This window comes from Panthera tigris, chromosome B2 (genome assembly GCF_018350195.1).
Source record: "Panthera tigris isolate Pti1 chromosome B2, P.tigris_Pti1_mat1.1, whole genome shotgun sequence".
Taxonomy (NCBI): domain Eukaryota; kingdom Metazoa; phylum Chordata; class Mammalia; order Carnivora; family Felidae; genus Panthera; species Panthera tigris.
Window position 1 is genome coordinate 121,285,566 of NC_056664.1, and position 24,561 is coordinate 121,310,126.

General features: G+C 38.6%; 1 protein-coding gene and 1 pseudogene across 7 annotated transcripts in view; both read right to left on the bottom strand.

The window, feature by feature from the left end:
* Positions 1-24,561, bottom strand: part of AHI1 (Abelson helper integration site 1) — a 204,110-nt gene that overhangs the window by 37,832 nt on the left and 141,717 nt on the right. For 6 of the 7 annotated variants that reach the window (XM_042987191.1, XM_042987189.1, XM_042987190.1 and 3 more), the window contains 2 exons: positions 7,876-8,038; positions 4,165-4,265 (listed from right to left, as the gene is read on the bottom strand). In XM_042987191.1, the coding sequence (XP_042843125.1) occupies positions 4,165-4,265; positions 7,876-8,038 (264 nt within the window). The remainder of the gene's footprint in view (positions 1-4,164; positions 4,266-7,875; positions 8,039-24,561) is intronic. The other variant, XR_006217876.1, reaches the window with a different exon arrangement.
* Positions 13,688-17,235, bottom strand: LOC122238745 (annotated as a pseudogene).

Here is a 24,561-nt window from a genome sequence, read left to right on the forward strand (position 1 = left end):
AGCTTCTGAAATCTACCCATGCTGAGATCCCACTCCAGAGCAATTAAATCACATTCTGGGTGTGGGGACAGGTATCGATGTTTATTTTTTTTTAATTTCTTAGGTGATTTCAATGTGAAGCCAAGAGTGAGACATCTGTTCTAATGTAAGAATCAAGGACATCAGCTCTTGGGTCACCAGTGTCCCCTTTATCCCAACTCTTGTAACCATTATAGAATTTTAAAGTCCAAGAGAACAACCTATTCACCACTCCGGGTCCAGTTCCTTGACCAACTCAATTTTTACAATGTGTCCTTCTATTCACTTCAGCTCTTATACGTGCTCTGTGAATTTATTATAACCTCAGTTGCCTGACATCTGAAATATCAAGTAAGCAAAAGAGTCCGTGGGCTTACAGGGCATAGTTCCAACTTTTTTTTTTTTTTTAAGATTTTATTTTATTTTATTACTATATATTTTTAATGTTTATTTTTGAGAGAGAGAGAGAGAGAGAGAGCGAGCACGAGCACGCTGCGGAGGAGCAGAGAGAGAGGGAGACACCGTATCCGAAGCAGGCTCCAGGCTGTCAGCACAGAGCCTGACGTGGGGCTCGAACTCCCGGACTGCGAGATCATGACCTGAGCCAAAGTTGGATGCTTAACTGACTGAGCCATCCAGGTGCCCCTTAAAGACTTTATTTTTAAGTAATCTCTATACCCAATGTGGGGCTCAAACTCATAAACCCAAGTCAAGAGTGGCATCCTCCACCAAATGAGCCAGCCAGGCGTCCCCAGCTTGTCACCTCCTTTAGGGTCTGACACTCTGCCTCCACGTGGGCAGGCATGGCTTACCGCAACCTTGCAGGGAACCCTGCTTCCTAAGTGGGCCAGTCTTCTCCTGATTCCACATCCTTTTCAATCTGGCAGATCCCCCACGGTGTGTCTGTCACTCTGGTGACTCTCTTAACAACACTATCAAGTCTCTTATCCTCTCATGCTTTATCACAACTGCCCTGGTTACGTATCGAACCAAATATGCCTCCTCCACTGCTATGGCCCGCATGCTGAACACAACTGAAGGAAAAAATCCAACTACACAGAATTAGGCCACCTACATTTTCAGAGGACACAAACAGCAGCTCTCAGCACCACTCAGGAACCTCTCTAGATGTCTCAGATGAGCTCTCGTGCCTGCTCTCTTTACAGGCATTCTAAGGGTCACTATTCTTCCTAACTCCTTTGGCCCTCACTTTTGAAGTGGACCTCTTTTCTGTGGTGGAGAACATAATGCCAACCTTAATTTCTGGACTTCCACCCTACCAACTTATTTGTATCTTCACTGACATTTACCTGTCTCAGAGGGGCACTGCTCTAAGTTCAGCCTTGCTGATATTTTTGGCCAGATGATCCTTTGGTGGTGGGGGAGTTGTCCTGTACATTCTAGATGTTTAGCAGTATCTATGACAACAGTATCCCCCTCTATGCATGTATTTGTAAAAATATTTCCAGACCAAACGCCTGCCAAATGCCTCCCGGGAGGCCAAATCACCTTAGGTTGAGAACCACTGCTCTAAGCCAAGGCTAATCTATCAACCTGTCTTTCTGATAAAAACCTCCTGCTTCCTCCAAGATCTATGTGTGCTTTCTTTATCTATTTGCAACCTAAACCTGCCCATTGCTTTTGTCTCCTTAGTATATAGTTTGACACGTCACTCCAGTATTTACACAGTCACTTGTGGAAGCGTGTCGCCCTCCAGACACAGTGGGAATCTTTTTTTCCTTTCAGGTGAAGCTCTGGGAATGACCTCTATGAGTTCCCTTGCTGAGGCCCCATTCTACTCTTCAATCCCGGCCATACTAGTTGTCAATCACTGATACTTCTGCACAGGTGCCAGGGCTTCCGGATTACCAAATGCTTCCACTGCCGAACTGACTGGCTGTTTCTGACATTGCTGACCATACCCTCCTTGAACCTTTCTTCTCTCCTGGTTTCCAGGGCACTTCTTTTTTTCTGGTTCCTTCCTTCCACTCGATTATTCTTTCTTAATGTCTCCTCTTTCTCAGATTCTCCCTTAAATACCAGTGTTCACTTGGGATTCTGTCCCTGGCTTTTCTCTCAAAACTCTACAACATCCCCCCCCCCCCCCCCAGGCTTTCTCCTTCATTACAAGCTTCAACTCTTCTGATAGAATACAATGCATACACTAACTCCTCCCCACGTGATCTGAACCCCTACCTTCTCTCAAATTCCAATCCTGCATGTCTGACTTCCTAGGGACTATTTCCACCTGGGAGCACTACAGACACCACTAACAAATCAAGATCTCTAAAACTGAACTCATCACAGGCTCCTCTTTACCACTGTCAGTCTCTACGCCCCCAACTATTCCTCATTCTTTTATTATTTCCGTGGTACTACCCTCCAATCAGTTGTATAATAAGCCAGGGCCTTAGCACAATCCTAGATTTCCAACTTCCCTAATCATATTCAATCAATCAAAAAATCCTATCAATGATACCTTACATCCATCCTCCCTTGTTTCCCCACTAGTTCAGGCTTTTATATTTTGTTTCAGTGGTTTCCTAATGAATTTCCCTGACCCAGGTCTTAGGTATCTCTGATCCAACCACTGTGTTGCCACTAGAATGTATTTTTAACAGACAAATCTGTCCATGTCACTCCCTGGATTACCTCCTCTAAGGGGATCCCCTCTGTCTGATGCATTTACAATGTAAGCATCTTAGCAGGCACACTAAGCTCTCCGTGGCCTGGCTCTTGCATTTCTCCTCTCCTTCTCCCCATCAGACCCCATGTTCCTCAAACATAACCATACCGTACCACAGTTTTCTCAAGTTGTTCCCTCTGCTAGATGTTTTTTTCTAAGATCATCTAACTAGCATATACTTTTTCATCGTATAAGCCTCAGCTCAAGAATGATCCTGTCTGAGAACTCTTCCTGGACTCCCAGGGCACATTCAGAGGGTTTCTTCCTGTGTGTTCCCAAGGCACTGTGCACATAGCTTCATGATAGTTCCCACCATTGTCCGCTGGAATTGCCCTAGTCCGCTGGTGTCTCACCCACCAGCCTGCAGGCTCCTGACGGGCATATGCTTTGCCTACTCAATCCTGTTTCCATGAGGACGAAAAGAATGCCCAGAATGGAAATAAGCACTCAATAAACACAGGCTGAATGACTAAATGACACATGGACAGGTTCAACTGTCAAAAAACTCTATCAGGAAAAAACAACAACAACCCTATCATGACATGGTATTTGTACAAAAAATATACATGTCAGTTTAAGGAGTCAAGAAATAAAGTTTTAGGTTTAATAAGTAATATATATGATGGTACACTGCTTATTAAACTTTTCTATCGAAGTAATACTAACATCAAAAGAACAGACTGATATCCCCGGGGGATCAGATGGCACAGGCTAAAAAACATGACATTTCTCTAATATATCCATTTTCTTTTTTTCTTCCTTTTTTAAAATTTTTTAATTTTTTTTTAATATTTATTAGTTTCTGAGACAGAGACAGAGCATGAACAGGGGAGGGACAGAGAGAGAGGGAGACACAGAATCCGAAGCGGGTTCCAGGCTCTGAGCTGTCAGCACAGAGCCCAACGCGGGGCTCGAACTCACAAACCGTGAGATCATGACCTGAGCCGAAGTCGGTCACTCAACCAACTGAGCCACCCAGGCGCCCCTATCCATTTTCTTTTTAGCTTAAAACATTCTGAATTCCTAGCAAGTCAAAGGAGTGCTCCAGGAAAATAGAACATGTTTATTCTGTGGGCTCTAAGACCTCTAGCCTAACTGTGTACCCTCAGGCAGGTGGGTGACAGGGTCAGCACAGCATCAACACAGAAACAGCATCACACTTAAAGTCACAGGTTCCACTTGGGGTCCTTGCCCCACCACCTGGGCTGTGACCTGGGGTCTATTTTCATCCCTCTGAGCCTCCTCAGTTTCCTTATCTGGAAAATGGCTATTATGGCTACTAATATTATGATAATAATGATAATAATATTTGCCTTATATATTTCATAACATAGGTGCCAATATTAAAAGAAACCATAATGAAAGCAATGAAGTATATAAGCATGAAAAATAAAGCTGTATTTTATCCAGAGAGCAAAAATTACAGTTCATATGCAATCCATATTCTTGAAAACATTTACCTTTTGAAGAGCTGAAGAAGGTTTTTCCAGTTTGGTTTTCTCCTTTGTGGTTAAAGGAGGGGATCGCTCCTTTATCTCTGGAGGCAGCTCTTGATACAGTGCTGGAATTGAATGAGGAATTCACGTCACAAATTGAGGAGCACTGACGCCAGGGGTGGGGGAAACAGTGAGGGGGGGGGCAGATATGAAACTAAAGGTATTGATAGTCACTTCCTTGGTGTAACAATAAGCTACCTGGCACTTAATATTATAGTCAATTCATAGTTGCACACAGTAGTTATCAATGATTGGAAAGTTTTGATCAGCAGGATTTGAAAAACATAGAAGGTGTCATTTTCACTTCTTATGTGGTCATGCAGATGCTTATCTCATTTTCTCTCAACTCACATTTACCAGGAACCTGCTACAGGCAAGGTTACCCGCTAGGTACTGGTAGAGGAGTTGGAAGAGGATCAAAAGACAGCCTTTGCTCTCAAGGAGCCTACAATCTGGTCAGGGACAGATGTGTTCACCATTGTAACATAAAACAGAATATATCATTATTCAAAAGAGAGACAATAAAGACAAGTTCTGATGTGGATGGCAAATGCTCAACGCAAGAAGTGGTAGGTATGTCAGACTCTGAAGAATAGGTAGGATTTTGCAGGCAGAGGTAAGGAGAAAGAATAATTTGGGAAGACGGTATGAAATAAATGAGCATGGGGCTAGGGCTATATACAATATTGAATCTGTTCACAGTCTGAGTCTAAGGTTCTGATAGTCTAAGATTATAATTTATATAATCTATTTACATACAGTGTTGACTCTGAAAAGCTTATGTGGGAATTTTATTATTTATTATTTTTATTTATTTATTTATTTATTTATTTAATTTATTATGAAATTTATTGTCAAGTTGTTTTCTATACAATACCCAGTGCTCATCCCAACAGGTGCCCTCTTCAATACCTATCACCCACCCTCCCCTCTCTCCTATCCCCCATCAACCTTCAGTTTGTTCTCAGTTTTTAAGAGTCTCTTATGGTTTAGCTCCCTCCCTCTCTCTTTTTTTTCCTTCCCCTCCCCTCACGGTCTTCTGTTAAGTTTCTCAGGATCAATGTGGGAATTTTAAAGGACTAAACAGAAAACATGTTTCAGTTAAATGAAAATCCGGGGCAACTCTGAATTGAGAGACGTTGGTAAAATATACCTGATTGAAATCCTTAAATTATAAGATATATTAATTGGCTTTGTGTATGGGTTGATTTTATTATTAGGCTTCTTTATCTCTCATTGGAAAGGATGTTAGATGTCATTAAGTGAAGCTGTTCATGTTTTTCTTTCCAGTGGCTTAAGATACAAAAGGAGTAAGTTCTTTATAATAATGGGGTACTTCTATTGTGTTCTCCTAGAGGACATGGCTTTCAACTGAACGGTTGGTACAGAGTCTGTTCACATATACACACTCCCTTAGAGCATTTGCTTTGCATATTGGGCTTCAGATGAAGATAAAGGACAATTTCTCCTACTATTTTTAGAGTGGGATATGCCGCTGATGGTCTTTATTCTCTAGTGTTAAAACTGAGCAGGTGCGTTTTTGTTAAATTCAGGTATAAAGTAGGATAAAGGGGAAAAGAAGATAACCCCTGATGGAGAATTCAATCATTATATTCTCGGGTTTTCTGAGAATTTTTTGTGTGTTCTGGATAAAAGGCTTTTTCAAGAAGCAGTGACTGAGGCCAAAAGCAAATACCAATTACCCTGGGATACAATAAGGAATTATGGCAGTCGAAGGATGGTCACTCCTTGGAACATGGAATTAATTTCTGCATGCAGCCATCAACCACCACTGCAGTATGCTTCAGAAGTCTCACTTTGGTTATTATGGAACAGAAACCAATTTTCATGGATTTTTAACCCACTGTAGATCACATACCTATAGCCTCTCAAGATTCATAAGCCTAAGAGGTTATTTCTACAAACTAACTGTTCTAAACAAAATAACTACTCTAAAGTTAAAACATTTAATACCATCCTGCATGGAAATAAATACATCATCTTTTTATACTGTCAAGTAAAAAAAAAAATAGTTTGAATGTTTCCACTTTGTCTAGAAGAAACAGTGGATTATAATACCTCGTTAAAATTACAGACATACTGCAGAGTGACTGTCATTGGGCCGGCAGCTCTCTTGACTTGAAAATGGGAGTTACTCCTGCCAAACTGGGGCTGTTGATCTAGAGGGAAAGCCATCACTGGGACATCTGAACTGATCTGCAAGTTACAAGTACTGAGCTTATGAAAGTGACTGGGAATTAACCTGTCCCAAAATTTCTTCTTTCCACACTCTTAATTTTTCTCCACTGTGCATCCTCTTTTGAATATTAAAAGCAGTTTTAAGACCTATCAATCATTTATTGCTCAGAGAAGAATTACAACAGTGGCATGGAGGAAATTAAGAATTTGTTATGAGGGAGAGAAGTGGGTAATTTTTGAGACACTTCGCACTTTTGAGGGGAGGACTTTGCTGAAAGCAGCAGATTAGCTGAGGGAAAGAGCTGCAGAGACCAGGAGCTCTGGAGACTGGGGAAGGGGGCCCTGGGAAGTACCAGGGTGCAGACACGGTAATGAGAGGGGGTGAAAGAGAAGTAAATTCATCTGCGCCTAGCCTAGCACCCAGTTCTCATGGAAGAAACGATTCTTCCTCTTTTCCTTCGTCTCTTTTGCTCTCAAAATTCAGAACTTACATTAGGAATCAATAGTATTTTGTTCAGCCAGTTTGGGTTAAATGGGGTTTTGCAGACTAGCCTGAAAGTCAAACTGTTACTTATAATATTTTCTTTTTTGCAGAAACAAAGGACTTAACAGTAATGATTCAAAAAAGTGTGCTCTCAAGGCTGCCTGTACTACATTTTAAACCAGAACTATACAATTTTAGTGTTTCTGGAAGGAAGCTTACAGGTGACGGAGCTGAACTTCCTCATTTTATAGGAGGAAACTGAGGCATATTGATATTAGCTGTCAAGCAAGGATTGAAAGTCAGTTTTCCTGACCCCTGAGTATTGTGCTTTTGCACCAACCCATCCAGTGAACTGCTGATAAGAAGCATTCTTCTCAAGAAGCACTGCTCCCACTTCTCTCCTTTCTTCAGTCTTTAAACTGTTTTATCTTCAGGCTCTCTCTATTAGTTCTATTTGTACCTCTCCAATGCCTGCTAGGACATCTACAGCTCTCACAAACTCCTATTTAGAACTTCTTCTCCAGCTCATTTCCTTTGCCTCTCACAAATGGGGATTTAATTCACCCGAGAATGAAACAACCTGATGTGGTTCTGTTCTAGCAGGTACCAGCCAGGACTGAGGTATACAGAGTGAAAAAGAGACTGGTTCTCACAGGGCCTGTCAACTGAGAAGTCGCTGCGGCAAGAGATGAGCCGACACGAGTGTATGAAGCAGGTGGCCGGCACGTAGGGCTGAAGAATGTTGGTAGCTAGAGAGGCAGGTCCCCTGGGCTAAGTCCATGAAGGAAATATTCCAATCTCGGAATGTAGTAGCTTTCTAGTGCATCAGTGCCACCTTTTTATTTTTATTTTTTGCATCAAGAGAATGAAAAGCAATACCCATTGGTAAACGTATGCAAAAGTTACAGAGAGAGTAAAGGGTAGCAGATGATAAAATCTTGGACTATCAGTTATACCATATTAGTAAGCCAGGAAGGGAGCATAAAACTTACTTTCACTAGCCACATGATTAGCTGGGAAATAACCCTCCTGTCCCTTTCCTCTGCTGCCATACCACCAGTCCTCATTATCTTTGAAAAACACTCGGATAATGTCTCCGCGATGGATGCTTAGTTCATCTGATCGATTTGCTGTGTAGTCATAAAGAGCCACTACCTACGAGAGAGATAAGACCACCACAGCTTTATCACAACTGTACCACAGAGAAAACCCCCAACATTCACTTCCTCTTGCAGAAGAGCAGCTGAAACCAAAGCAGTACTTTGGTAAGTCTGAGGCTGTCTCAAGGTTTGCTAATGGGATCAGGGGTGGTGGGAACACAGCAGGAGAAGCAAGATAAAAGACTGCGGGATTGAGAAATGGTTAAGAGCATTCAATACACTAAGATTAGCTTCAAAATAGCAGATGTTAATTTTTTTTTAAGTGAATTACTTGTGAAGCAAATAAAAAGAAGGCTCACACACCATTCACTCTCTTAGAATTGTCTTATACTCCCTTTGGATCCCATGCTCTGTGCTAAGCAGATGTAACTGAAAAAAAATTCCTCAGAACGTCAACAATTTTACAAACAACAAAACGTAATGAAACAGCCTGATTACATAACTTCATTGTGATCACTTGATCACTGTTAATGTCTCTTTTAAAAATATATTTTCCCGTGAACACATGCTTTTTTGGTATTTTATATCAACCTAAGTCTTTTGATTACTTTAAAAATACTCTTAATAAAGTTATTTTCACCAGATACAAATTTAAGAAGAAAAGTCTTTCTACAAGAATACTCTTTCCTATACTGTACGGTAGTCACTGTATTCGATCTTTTTATTTTTAAAAAACCCAATAAAAATGAATGACTTGCACAGAAACTTAACAAATCCCTTAGAGCAGTTATAGGGATGAGGCAGATCTCAATCCATGTTATATGTCATGCATTGTGTAACACAGAACATAATATGTACACTAAAGAAGAAACTACTCCTTTTCCTACTTAAATGGCATCTGAAAATTAACAGGTTATACAACTATATAAGTAATGGAAAATTATCATTACAATCCTTTGTGCATTTAGGTTACATACTGATTCATTCACTTAACAAGTGTTTACTGAAATCCTAATGCACCTGCTACTAGGCTAGGGGCTAAATATACAATAATAAATAGGACCCTTTCTAGAAGGGCTACCTCATTTTGGCTCTCCAGGAGAATAAAGGATAATCAGGAATTAACCAGGTGAAGAGACAGAAAGCATGTCTTGGGCAGACTGTATTGCTTGTGTGAGTCCAGGGAAGAGAAACCCAAAATATTCAATATGGTGGGAGCCTGAATTAGCGGCAAGAGCCTAACTAGCCAGGTGGGGGAAAGAGGGTACACGGACAAGTAGGGGCTAGATCATGCACATTGTAGGAGCTCATGCTCATAATAGAGGCCATGGGAAGAGAGAAGGGTTTTAAGCAGGAGATTCCGTAACAGTTTACAAATCTCTTTGTGGTGCCTTTTAGTTTACAATATTTATTAACACATTAACCAGGATATTTTAATGGATAAATGTGGACTTACCTGCTGTCACTATATGGTATAAGGGCAGTAAAAATAATTTAATTCAAATGGTACAAATGCCATTCCTATTGTACTGCTTAGCACAGTCTGTAATAAATAATATGCTACACAGGATGTGGTTTCAAGTTTACAAATCTTTTATAACTTTTAGTGTACTGATGCCAAACTATTTATGTAAAAGTGGAACTTAAAAAAATTTTTTTTAATGTTTATTTATTTTTGAGAGAGAGAGAGAGAAAGAGAGCAGGGGAGGGGCAGACAGAGAGGGAGACACAGAATCCAAAGCAAGCTCTAGGCTCCGAGCTGTCAGCACAGAGCCCCATGCAGGGCTTGAACTCACAGACCGTGAGATCATGACCTGAGCCGAGGCCAGACGCTTAACCGACTGAGCCACCCAGGCGTCCTGTAAAAGTGGAACTTTTAACTCTTCCTTCCTTCTGTCTTCTCCAAACCTTTTCTCCTTTATTCTTCTACCTGGCACTGTCACAGAAGAAGAAAGCTAATAAAAATGTTCTGAATGCCTGCCACGGTCTAGGTACAATTCTAGCTGCTTATGTACGTTCTTAGACAATCCTGTGATGGTATGAATTCTCATTTCAGTTTTATAACTGAGGGATTTTATGTACCGAGAACTTTAGTAGCTTGTCTAAAGTAAACTATAAGGGGTTACTTTTTTTTTTTTTCCTCCAAAACTAAATACATTTATAGGACGTCTTTGTCTGGAATCAAACACACGAGGAAGCAGCAGAGAGAAGAAGGGACGAGGGACGGAGTTCCCCAAACCTCAGGAAAGAGCAGACGCAGTTCTGGGTGGCACCATGTAAGTGGCTGGCTCTGCAGAGAGAATCAAGACCTGGGCCGCCTGCAGGCCAGCTCTTTCACGACACCTGATTTCCAGCCGCAGAAAACAGTGGGCTCCTCACCCTGGCACTGGTGCACCGACACGGCACAACGTGGGTGAATCTTATGGAAGGATGAGGTTGGTGTGTGCTTATTTATCAGGAGCCAGAGCTGGCTGCTCGGAAGAAGGGCAGGAGCGATTTGGCTCAGCCAAGAGAATCATTTATAAAGTCCCGTATCAGGCATGGGTCCTTGGGTGGATTACTGACAATCTGGAATCCATCAACCTAGAGCCAGAAAACCTTTCCTGAATTCTCCACTATGGTATTTGATAAGAGTCTCTTTAGAGGTACAGGGGTCCAAAAGACCTCTAAGATCCTACATTTCAACTTGCCTGTTAAAGTATCCACTGATTATCCTCCTTACACAAATATTGCACTTTTTTTTTTTAATGTTTATTTATCTTGAGAGAGAGAGAGAGAGAGAGACAGAGAGGGAGAGGGTGAGAAAGAGAGAATTCCACGCAGGTTCTGGCTGTCCGTGCAGAGTCCAATGTGGGGCTTGATCCCATGACTGTGAAATCATGACCTGAGCCTAAATTAAGAGTCTGATGCCCAACTGGCTGAGCCACTCAGGTGCCCCTATAGAACACTAGTGTTACACGGCCCTCCAGTCTTTGTAAGTTATGTTCCACCCTCTTTGACCCTGTTATGGACTGAACTGTATGCCCCCCAAATTCATAGGTTGGAGCCCTAACTACCATGTGACTGTATTTGGAGATAAGGCCTTATGGAGGTAATTTAGGTTAAATAAAGTCATATGGGTGGGGCCCTAATCCAACAGGACTGCTGTCCTTATAAAAAAGAGGAAGAAACAGCAGGAACATGCATGCACAGAGAAAAAGGACATATGAGGACACAGTGAGAAAGCAGCTGTCTGCAAGTCAAGGAGGGAGGTCTCAGGAGAAACCAACCCAGCTGGCTACTTGATTCTGGACTTCCAATTTCTAGAACTGTGAGCAAAAAATTTTTAAGCCCTTAGTTTACTGGTACTTTGTTACAGCAGTCCTGGCAGATTGACCCAGTTCTACAACCTGATTCAGATGAATCACTCACTACTACCTGCCATGGCACCGCAAATGGACAACTTAATTCTACCCATTTTAGAGCCTTACCAGCTTACAGTACGGTGTTCAACACTATTATTATATCTCCTGGTGTAGAAACGATGGCCTCATCACCAAACTCCATCACCAACATCATTAGGGAGGCTACATCCCTCAAAGCAAAGAAACCGTCTTTGGAGCATGTCACCATCATACCATTACTGACATTTAAGCGAAAAACTGCTGTACAGTGAGGAATCCGTGTGCTGCACATGCCAACAGTCCACAACCTGGCAGTGGAGTTACGGCCATTCCTTCATCGTACTGAAGGTACAGGACTAAAGCCACATGGCTTATATTCTGCTATCTAATCTATATAGTCTGCTTACGCTACAGTGTGTGTTTTTATCCAGTATGTCATCTTCTCATCTGAGGATCACTTACTCTCTTCTGAGCATCTTCGTATACACAATAAACTTCTCTGCTTTTTAAAATTTGCAGTGGATTCTGCGTCAATTGTCTCCCCCATCTCCAATTACATTTTGTTATTATCTCGCTATTTTAGGGTAGCGTAAAGCTCCATAAAAAAGTTGAGAGACGCAATCCCATCAGGAGGTTTCTTTTAACTTAACACCGTGTCTACTTTCCTCTTTATTTTGGTAGGTCTTGTCACAGGAAATTTTCTCGACCATTCTTGTGACGAGTGTCTTCTATAAGGCACCACTGCTTTGCACACAGTGCTGGAGCATGCAGGAACGACACAACACCCTCAGCAGTATCTTTGAGCTGACAGAGCAGTTATGAAATATTTCTGCAAAAGAAGTTTAAAAAATTCGTTCACGGGGCGCCTGGGTGGCTCAGTCGGTTAAGTGTTCGACTCTTGTTTCGGCTCAGGTCATGATCTCACGGTTCCTGAGATCGAGCCCCACATCTGGCTCTGCACTGACAGCAGCTAGCCTGCTCGGGATTCTCTCTCATTTCCTTTTTCTCTCCTTCCTTCTCTTTCTGCCCCTCCACCACTCTCACTCTCACTCTCTCTCTCAAAATAAATAAATAAACTTCAAAAAATTATTAAAAAAAAAAAAATTCGTTCATGTGCCCATGTTGGTAATGGCAGGTCTGGGAAATGAGATTTTTTTTTTAAACAAAATTCACTCGATCACATTTTGTCCGTAATTCACATACTTGAAACAGAGTTCCTTCTTTTCAAACTGGCCAAACTACTTGGGTGCAGTCATGATGGGAGTGCCAGGGTAAGCTTTTATTTATTTTTTTTCCTGACATTCCTTTTTTAGTCTTCAAAGCAGTGCTCGTCAGAGACTATTTCTTGGTAAGCAGGGTATGCCAGGCTGTTGTAAGACACTGAGGTGAATTCCTCTTTGTATTATCTTCTGAGAAATTTTTATTGTAGTTGTCTCTGAAGAGTTCTCAGTGGCTCTCAAAACCAGTGTACGGAGGGAACATTAACCAGTATTGCTGAGCAGCAGATGTTTCTTGCAACTTCAATTATAATATAATCTAAAAATCAATATTAATAATGGTCCCAAGTCATTCCACAAGCAAAGTTATGCTGAATAAACTCATAAACTTGAGTACTTTCTCCTTTAGGACCGCTTCAGCTGGGTCTACAATCATCGGGAACTTCTTTGTGCCAGGCTGCAGACAACGTGGACCTGAATCCTACCACATTCCCTCCGCTTTCTCCTTGCTTAACTTGATTTCAGACTCCTGGCCTCTAGAAATAGTAAAAGAATAAACTTTCGTTGTTTTAAGCCACACTGTGTTTGTGGTAATTTGTTACTACAGCCCTAGGGAACTAATACATGTGAATTTTACTTTGGTGAATGCTGGATTTTCTTGTATTCCCTTAAAGAGAATTGGATCTTTTACTGGTGTGTAGTCATTGAGATTAGTTTGACCCTTTTCAGGTTTGATTTTAAGTTTTGTTAGAACAGATTCATGAGGATTTTAGTCTAGGGCTCAATAACCCCCACTGCTTCCTGCTAATTTTCCTCGATGCCCCACACTTCAGGAGGTTTTGCCATTATGGCTGTCAGGAATGCGAATTGTTCCCATTCTGTTGTGTAGCTAATTTCTGATGGTCCTTTCCTTATGGAGTTTTACCCCAAGCACAGACACATTAGTACTCAGCCAAAGACTTATTTTAAAAAGTTCATTTATTTATTTTGAGAGAGAGAGTGAGAGCGAGTTGGGGAAAGGTAGAGAGAAGGAGAGAAAGAGAATCCCAAACAGGCTCCGTACTGTCAGTGCAGAGTCCAATGCAGGGCTTGAACTTACAAACCATGAGATCATGGCCTGAACCAAAGTCAGATGCTTAACCAAATGAGCCACCCAGGCGCCCCTCAGCCAAAGACGTATTAAAAGTCCTCCTTATGGTTATTGGCAGGATTATGACCAATTAACATAAAGTGAAACGAAAAGTAACATCTCAGGTTTATTATTTTTTTTGCCAGAAGCCTTGTTACAATTTAAGGCACATCAACTAAAATGTGTACAGTTTTAGTGCTCAAGGTAAATGCACTTATGACTTTATTACACATTTGGCATTCTTTAAGAAAGTGCATTAAGCTTTAATATAGATATATTCAGGTTACACTTGTGTTTCAAATGATAAAACATTGTTCTTTTTTGATTTTACATATTTTCTCCTCACGTATACAGGAGATGCTTAAAGTGAGCCCTGGCTACGTGGCTGGCCTTGGATTTATCACTCTGGGTATACTGGTACAGCAACTTACATGCAAGAACAATTAACTGGAGCAAAGGGAGAAGATACTTCTTTCTGCAGACTCCATAAGGACTGTGCAGAAATGAGTATGTCTCAGCCAGGCAGTTCCATTTACGTGTAAATGTACTGGGTTTTATGTAGTTACAACATGATGGGTCTGTAGCTTTTTAAACTAGCAAACCCCTGAGAGACTGTGCCTTCCAGCTGAAATATTTATAATAGTTTGTGTTTCAAATGCTGTTTTCTGCTTCTTGGACATTGAGGAAACATTCTTAATTTTGTAGAATTGGCAACAGGGTTCCCCCACCCTCTTCTCTCAAGCTGTAAATGCTTTTTTTTTTTTTTTTTTTTTTTTTTTTTTACAAGAAGTTATAAGAAGTCTGGGTACAGCTGTAGTATTTCAAATGCTTTCTGAGAGAAAGAAACTGTTTCCTTGGCCAATGAAGAAACTTCTCATGTAATCAAACAGCAGTTTATATATCCTGATCCTTTTTTTTTTTTTTTTTTTCGCACAGTGTTTTTCTCTGGAATTATAATGGCTACACCAGCCTCATCAAACACTGTCTTCAATCCCTTCTGGGTTAAAGTTGAACTTTCCACATGGTGGCCCCTGTCTCTTGCTAGTTTCTGTCCTTGTTCTATATATAAACAAGATTTTCTTTCATATTATTCAGTTTTGTTAAAGTTTTGGGACTCACCTTGAAGATCAGTCTGAGTTCCTACTAAACGAGGCACATTTAGTGTGTGTTCCCTAAGTTCTGATGCCCACTCCTCTTTCACATTTCGAAATAAGGTCACAGAGGGGCATATAAGGAAGACATCAGGCACTGCATAAGATACAGGCCTCAGATGACCATAGTGTTCCTGTCTGATGACTATCTTCCTGTTCTGCTGTATCACAGAGTCTCAGGATGGGGTGCTTGCCCTCCGCCCTGTAGCTGACTGCACTGCAGATGGTGGGCACAACTCCTCCAGGAAGGCGTCGGTGGCACAGCTCATGAGTAGGTATGTCTTGCCAACCGCCATGCCCTTGAGCATCAGCCTCTGGGTGGGCCCCCCTTTCCTGCCATGGCTATGCCCACCCACTGCCCCCAGCAACCATTTAACAAGTAAAATAAGATTTAAGAAAGTCTCACTCCTCAATGATGTCAATTACAGAATATTTGGTCTTTATTACTAAAATAGAAAAAAAGAACAGATTAAAAAATGCTAGTAGAAAACCAAATTTAACAAAAAATTCTAAATCGCACAGAAATACATTACTGAATATTCCAATGACTACTTTACTAAGTGACACTGGGACTGTATTTTATTTCATGAGAGGAATAAAAAGCATACAGCCCATTTCAAGCATCATGTGGTAGGAAGATATATGGTCTCTTATGATTATTTTCGTAAGTACTATGTAAGATACCCCACAGAGGTTTATAAAAAAAGAAACCAAGGTCCTATTATTTTTAACTGATCTTATCTGGATAATAATAAATTAAGAAAACAGAGATTAAAAAAAGTAAATAATTGCACAAAGTTTATTGTCTCTGTGCCAGACAAACTATCTGTTCCTATCCTGCTATATAATGTTAGTATATGTGAACCTTAAACACTTTATCAAACAAATATTTGAAAATACTAAATTCCAAATATCTTCTGGTAAAGTAACTAGGGTAATGGAAAGAATACCAAACTAGGAATTAACATGTTTAGTTACCAGTCCTGTTTGGGCCTCCAAGGCTGAAATGTACCATAAAACACTCAGATTGGATGGCTGTAAATGAACAGGTCTGGACCAGATGCTATGTGGTATACCCTTGAGCTTTCAAAATTCTATCATAACATGTACTCAGTTAACTATTCCAAAAAAATAACATTCACAAATTTCAAGGTAAATTCAAAATAGTAATTTGTTGGATAATAGTGTAGTTATATTATTTGTGATCATCCATAAATTGGAAAAGCTTGTTTAACTGCTACAACACTACACCAGAAAAGCCTCCTGGTACTGAATAAAGAACAACAACAATACAGCATTTCTTCTGAATTACCATTTAGAAATTACTACTTCTTTGACAAATAGGAATGACTTGACCTTTGGACTTCACACATAAAGCCACTCATTTTATTTGATGATTGGTATCACTTAAAACTTTTCCTGTTAGAAATCGTAATTCACACATTTTGTTACACTGACTCATTAGTGCTTCATTTGAGAAGGAGCTCAAATGTAACCTTTTATTGGTTATCTCCTAAAAAAATCAAGTGAATGATGCAGGCTATTTTATAGACTGGAGTACAGATTTTGTTGTTGTTGTTGTTAGTGAAGAAAAATGGCAGTGTAATTTTTCTTTCTTGGAAGGGATAGCAAAAAGAGAATTATGAATCATTGATTTAAATTAGGGTTTTTATGGTGTGCTCTCCAGACCAGCAGCAGCAACATTACCTGGAAATTTGTTAAAAATGCAAATTCTTAGACCCCATTCCAGAGCAACTAAAATCATTTATTCTGGGGATGGGCCCAACAATCTGTGTTTTAACAAGCCTTCCAGGTGACTCTAACATACTTAAAAGTTTAGTTAGTATTTTATTTCAATGATCTACTTTATAAAACATGCACACTTCTTTTTTGCACATATAAAGTATGCAACTGAATGGGTAAGAAGCATAAAACATAAAGCCAAATCTTGAAACAAAGTGTTACTGGCAAAACTTTAAAAAAAGAAAAAGTAAATCTGTTCTTCCTTTCCTATTAGTTTTACTTATCTTGCTTAGTTTTCCTCTTGTCTCACTGAAATGCTGACTAGCTCTAGATCTGAGTAATTTAACATCTACTCCATCATTTTATCAATAAGCACATGATCAAACTGCAACCAGGAGTCAGGGCAAACATTCCTTCAGTTTCCCTACAACCTCTTAAGGATTAGTGAGATCTTTAAAACAGGAAAACAAGCAGAACTGAAAAATAGAATCTGTTCATTGAGCAACAATTATGAGGTACCTACCGTGCCTGAGCTATTCTGACAGGCTGGGGAGATAGCAGTGAACAATACAGACAACAATCCCTGCTCTAAGAGAGCTTCTGTTTTTGTTTTGTTTTGTTTTTTAATTTTTTTTAAATGCTTGTTTATTTTTGAGACAGAGCGCGCAAGTGGACCAGAGGCAGAGAGAGGTGGAGACACAGAATCTGAAACAGGCTCCAGGTTCTGAGCTGTCAGCACAGGATCTGATGCGGGGCTTGAACCCACAAGCCAAGAGATCATGACCTGAGCTAAAGTCTGATACTTAACCGACTGAGCCACCCAGGCGCCCCAGAGAGCTTCTGTTTTACTGGATATTTTATTGTTTTTGGTCTGGTAGGCCTTTTCAGAAAAAGGGCTACTTTTAATACTTGTACAAGTTACTCTTCTGTTTATCTATTTTTAAGTTGCTAATACACAGTACCAGGGTGTGTGCTCATATTAAATTCTAAAATAATTATTTATGAATTTCTTTTTTTTTTTAAATTTCTTTTGAGAGAGAGAGAGTGCGCACATGTGCATGAGCAGGGAGGGGGCAGAGAGAGAGAGGGAGAGAGAGAATCTGAAGCAGGCTCCATGCTGTCAGCACAGAGCCTGATGTGGGGCTGGAACCCACAAACTGTGAGATCATGACCTGAGCTGAAATCAAGAGTTGGATGCTTAACTGAGCCACCCAGGTTCCCTAAGTTATGAATTACTCCTGAAAGTATAATAAATTTCTTTAAATTCTTATAATAAACCATAAGCTATGAGTAAATAAAAAATTATTAAGAGCTAGATGCAAACAATATATTTAAACAAGAATAAATTCAAGTATTTGCAAATAACATATTACTCACAATTTATAAACACAGTTTTAGCAGTTATAAATTTTAAACTCTATAGTTTAAAGCAGAAATTCATAGAGATTATATATAGAAATATATCCCTTATGATAAATGAATATTCTTTTTAACTGTATTGTATTTATTACCTGGTTTTACCTACCTGTAGATGATACTTACCTAGCCAGGTCTTTCCATAGCCATAGGGTTGTGAGAGGTAGTAAAAAAATTTCAAAAGTACATAACTACATAAATGTTAAAGAACTTAAAAATAAACATAAATAGATAAATAAGTTATAAAAGGGTCTTCAAACAGACAGACCTGTATTGCTGTAAAACTACTTTGGAAAAACCCTCTCGAAACTTGAAAAGGCACTTAGTAGGGACTCCAATGTCGAAATAAGCAATAATTTCCATTGTTTTCTTTTAGAGTGAGGTACAGGTTTATGCCTCTCTGCTTAAGTATGCATAATAGTCATAAAACACCTGTTACTTAAAAATAACATAAGGTCTGAAGACAAGTCTTTTGAGAATGAAATTTAAATCTCTTTTTGGTGCTTAATGACATCTTCAGGATTTCCTGAGCACCAATTCTAAGTGCAAACAGTTGTAGTCCCTAATATTTCAAGACAATCTATTACAGAAACTTTTGAGATCTACTTAAAAGCACTCCTTGATCTCACGCTCCGTAAGTTCGAGCCCCGCGTCGGGCTCTGTGCTGACAGCTCAGAGCCTGGAGCCTGTTTCAGATTCTGTGTCTCCCTCTCTCTCTGCCCCTCCCCTGTTCATGCTCTGTCTCTCTGTCTCAAAAATAAATAAACGTAAAAAAAAATTAAAAAAAAAGCACTTCTAAAAACGTGTTAAATTTATTAACAGATTATAAACAATTTCTAAAAAGATGAATTAATTAAGATCTCATTCATGTAATAAATATCTCAAGTGTGTGCTATATAGAAGGCCATATACACAGTATAGGAAATACAGAGAAATGCAGCCTACAGTTCTTGACCTGAAAATGCTTAGCATGAAATTAAGAAAAATATAGTTTCAAATACTGTACACTAAAAAATCTTTATTTTTAAAGTTTAGAAGAAGTTAATAAATTTACAATAATCTGTTTTATGAGATATTTGATATAAACACATCTCATTTAGATGTTTTAGTTTTAATCAACCAAGGTTTTACATTTACTAATTCTAAAACAAGTGTATGAATCTGTTTGAGTCTTTTCTCAGAATCAATATACATCTACTGGTATTTAATAATTTGTGATGCTATAGGTATGTGTGTATTCATGTAGTTATATCTAGAAATATATGTATCTACCATTTATTTAATGTTTACTATATGCCAGGCATGTGCTAAGCACAAAGAGTATACAAGCATATTCTGTGTGTGTGTGTATGTGTGTGTGTGTGTGTATCTGTGCATACAGGTCTGCTTTTCTCCTAAGCCTATGCTTTTAGTCACTAAATTTACAGATTTAATTTTGAAGTTAGAGGCTGTCATGGAACCAAGTAAATATGAAGCTGCTTGGTTCACTGACTGTGACTTTCCTTAAGAATATGCTGAAAGGAGGGTATTAAACACTTGGCATTTCTATTAAAGAAGGCACCTAAAGAAGATCATCAAAGCATTTTCTTCATATTAGCTTCTTATTCACAATTAATGGATGACACCAAACTGGGAAGTTATGAGGGAAACCATCACTGGGCCAAGGTCACAGCTTTTTATGTATATTAACATATGTGCCCATCTGATCTTTATATTTAAGGGTGTGACCCTTAATATATATATATAGGGCACTTTATATTTAAGGGTGGAGGGAATTACTGAAATGCTACAGGCAGAGTTAATTAGGAAAAACTTTGCAAAAGGATCTTGGGTAATAAGTTTAAATGCAAAGAAAAGTTTTTTAGGTTGCTGATAGCTACACATCAATAATTCACTGCTCATCTTACTTAAACACGATGCTTCCCTATTTCCAATTCTAATGTCAATCCAAATATGCCAGAAAAAGCTCATGTACATTCATGTGAACATGTGGTTTGGTGGGGAAGAAGAATAACAGAAAGATGATGAAAAAGCTTAATGGAAAATGTCCCTATGTTAGTATATAATTCTAACTGTGTTATGTATGGAGATGTACACACTTAAGGAATATGAAACTTACCATTTCAAATAGAAAAACATGAATCAGCAAATGGAATTTTTAAGATGGAAATGGAAAATTTTAACTTTAGAACAAATGAGTAAAGTGGAAGCACTTTTGGAACAGGGGAGTAATGAAAACCGGCTCTTCCATAAAGGCAAGCACACTGGCAAAAATGGTCAAAACCAACTTTTTAATAAGTATGAAAATTAGCCAAAGGGTTGCAACAATTCAAAAAGCATGTATTCTCTCTCCCTCTTTCTCTCACGCGCGCGCGCGCGCGCACACACACACACACACACACACACACACACACAGAGTTGAATTTTGGCAAAAACTGCAAACTTTGAGGAATTTTAACCTGTCCTGTTCCCATCACTCTCTTACCAGCTCTATGGCAGCCTCAAAAACAGACTCACGGGGCGCCTGGGTGGCGCAGTCGGTTAAGCGTCCGACTTCAGCCAGGTCACGATCTCGCAGTCCGTGAGTTCGAGCCCCGCGTCAGGCTCTGGGCTGATGGCTCGGAGCCTGGAACCTGTTTCCGATTCTGTGTCTCCCTCTCTCTCTGCCCCTCCCCCGTTCATGCTCTGTCTCTCTCTGTCCCAAAAATTAAAAAAAAAAAAAAAAAAAAAAGTTGAAAAAAAAAAAAATTAAAAAAAAAAAAAAAAAAAAAAAAAAAAAAAAAAACAGACTCACAACAATGGTAACTGAAAACCATGAGGCTAGCAGTCACCAGATAGGGCAAAATGGGTTCAGAGTGCCTCCAAAGCCCTATATCCAGAGAAGGGTCATTATATGACCTATATAGCAGCCCCTGAAAAGTCTGTAAAGTTTCATTCTCTGGGCTCATCTTTATTTGATGTGACTCAGAGCCAGAAGTGAATAGCTGTATCCTGAGGATATTTATCTAAAACCATCAGTGGCAACTCAGATGATGATATGAGTTAGGAAAAGTTAAGGGGCTGGCCAAAAATTAAAAGGCAACACTGGGAAATGATATGTCTACAGGATACTCTGAAAAGCTCCCACATATTCCTGGAAATCTAGAAGGCCATGCACATGTGCAGGACTGTGTGTATGCCTAAGAAAGACCAGAGAAGGCTCTAATTTTCATCTCTGGTTGACCTCTGTGCAAACAGAAAGTAGAATCTAACTAAGACAGAGTTATAAAAAGCATATTGAAGCAATGAAAACAAGTCCCAACACACACAGAGCCCCTTGGAAAAGGGTGCAGAACTTGGTTCCGGGCATTTAAGGAAATTTCTGTCCAACCATTAGTTGACTACTAAGCTAACCAAACAGACATTTCAGTGATCAAAAAACCAAAAAAATATAGACTTTATATAATTACTTCAGGAAAGTCACCAACTAAAATAGTAACAATAACAAAAAATGACAAATCATGCGGAGTGGGTATAGAGAATCTAATTTCCAGGTCTGCCACATTATGTCATTTCAAATGTCCAGTTATCAACCAAAAATTATGATAAATATAAGGAGACAGTAAAGTATCACTCTACACAGGAATCGAAGTTAAGAGAAACTATCCCTGAGGAATAGACATTAGATTTAATATATATATACACACATACATATATGTTTATAAAGATATATATATACATATACATATGTTTATAAAGATATATATATACATATACATATGTTTATAAAGATATATATATAATAAAGACATACATATACATATATAAAATAAATATATGTATATATAACATACATATACACATATACATACATATATATTACATATACATATACACATTACATACATATACACATATAAAATAAATATATTACATATATATATTACACACACACACACACATATATATATATATATATGTAGAGAGAGAGAAAGAAAGTGTAAGAATTACAGCAAACAGAAAATGTCAATGGGGGCACCTGGGTGGCTCAGTTGGTTAAGTGTCTGACTTCGGCTCAGGTCATGATTTCCTGGTCTGAGTTCGAGCCCTGCATTGGGCTCTGTGCCGACAGCTCAGAGCCTGGAGACTGCCTCAGATTCTGTGTCTCCCTCTCTCTCTTCCCTTCCCATGCTTGTACTCTGTCTCTGTCTCTCTCTTAAAAATAAATAAATAAACATTTAAAAATTTAAAAAATAAGAAAATAAAATGTCATTGAAAAATAGAAATTATTAATAAAATAAAAATTCTGGAGTTGAAAAGCACAATATTAACTAGAGGTGCTCAAGAAATTTGAACTAGTAGGGGAAAGAGTCAGTGAACTTCTAAGATAAGTATTTTGGAATTATCTAGTTTGAGGAACAGAAAGAAAAAAGAAGAAAAATGTCAGAGCCTCAGAGATCTACGGGATGCCACCAACTGTACTATCATATGCATAATAGGAGTCACAGAAGGAGAGAAAAGGGAGAAAAAATATTTGAATACATAATGGCCCTAACGTCCCCAATTTTGATGAAAAACATTAATCTGTACATCCAAGAAGCTAAACAAACCCCAACAGGATAAACTCAAAAAGCTCCAGATCTAGGAATAACATCATCAAATCGCTGAAACCAAAGACAAGAATCTTGAAAATAGCAACAGAAAAACACATCACGTAGAAAGGATTCTCAATAAGACTAACAACAGACTTCTCATCAGAAAACTTGGAGGTCAAAAGTTAGTAGGAATATGTTTTCAACATTTTGTGTTGAAAGACTCTACCTATCATTCAATATGCAGCAAAACTATTCAATATGCAGCAATTAACATATTCCCAAATAAATGATAATAGAGATCATTACTAGCAGATCCACTCTTCAAGAAAAACTAATGGAGGTTCTTCAGGTTGAAACAAAAAGTCATTTGACAGTAACGCAAATCTACATGAAGAAATAAAGAGCAGCAGAAAAAGTAACTACATAGGCAAATATAAAAAGACTGTTTTTTTGTAACTTCTCCATTTGATTTGAAAGACAACTTCTTAAGGAAATAATTACAAAAATGTGTTGATGGGTTTACAGTGTATAAAGATGGAATCTATATAATAGTAGCACAAAGGAGACAAAAAGATAAAGAGCTGTATTAAAGTTTTTACATACTACTTAAATGAAGCTAATCCAAACTACATTGTTTTAAGTCAAAATGTTAACTGTACTTCTCAGTGTAACCACTAAGAAAACAACTCACAGAATATATATATAAAAAGAAAAAGGGAATTAAAATTGTATAGTAAAGAATATTAATTTAACCCAAAACAGTGAGCAATAAAGGAATAAAGGAACAAAAAGATATGTCAGACATAAAGAAAACCACATCGTAGATTTAATTCTACCCTCATCAATAATTACTTTAAAGGTAAATAAATTAAATGCTCCAAACAGAAAATAGAGATTACCAGAATGGAAAGAAATGATTCAACTGTATGCTATCAGAGAAATATTTTAGGTTTAAAGACAAAAAAAAAAAAGGGTATGAAAAAAAATACACCACACAAACAAAAGAGAGCTGCATATCAGATCTCTGATATCAGACAAAATAGAATTTAAAACAAAAACTGTCAGTAGAGACAAGAATATTTTAACGATAAAAAGTGAATCAGAAAGACATAAGTAAGTATAAGTATGTATGCACCTCATATAGCCTCTAAGTACATGACGCCAAACTGATAGAACTAAAAGATGAAATAGTTCAACAACAACTGAAGCTGGAGACTTCAACACCCCACTTTTAATAGTGAATAGAATTAGGCCCAGTGTCAACCCAGAAACACATGACTTGATCAAAACTACAAATCAATTAGATCTAACAGACATTTATAGAATGCTGCACCCAACAAAAGCAGAGTACTTATTTTTCTTATGAGCACACAGAACATTCTCTAGGATAGACAATATGCTACACCCCAAAATAAGCCTTTATTATTTTTTTTTAAGTTTTTAATTTTTTTCATGTCTATTTTTGAGAGAGAGAGAGAGACAGAGCACGAGCGGGGGAGGAGCAGAGAGAGAGGGAGATACGAACCCAAAGCAGGCTCCAGGCTTTGAGCTGTCAGCACAGAGCCCAATGCAGGGCTTGAACTCACAAACAGTGAGATCATGACCTGAGCTGAAGTTGGATGCTTAACCGGCCAAGCCACCCAGGCACCCCTAGCCTTTACAAAAAACCCTGAAATAATAGAAAGTATGTTCTATAACCACAATGAAATGAAAATAGAAATCAGTTACAGGAACAATTTGGGAAATTCATAGATGTGTGGAAATCAAACAACACACTTCTTAATAATCAATGGGTCAAAAAGACATCACCAAAGAAATTAGGAAAAGATACATGAAAAGGTAAACATAATGTGCCAAAAATCTATGAATGCAGCAAAAGCAGTGATCTGAGGAAATTTTGTAGCTATAAATGCTTTTGTTGAGAAGAGAGATATTAAATCAACAGCTAATCTTATATTTAAAAAA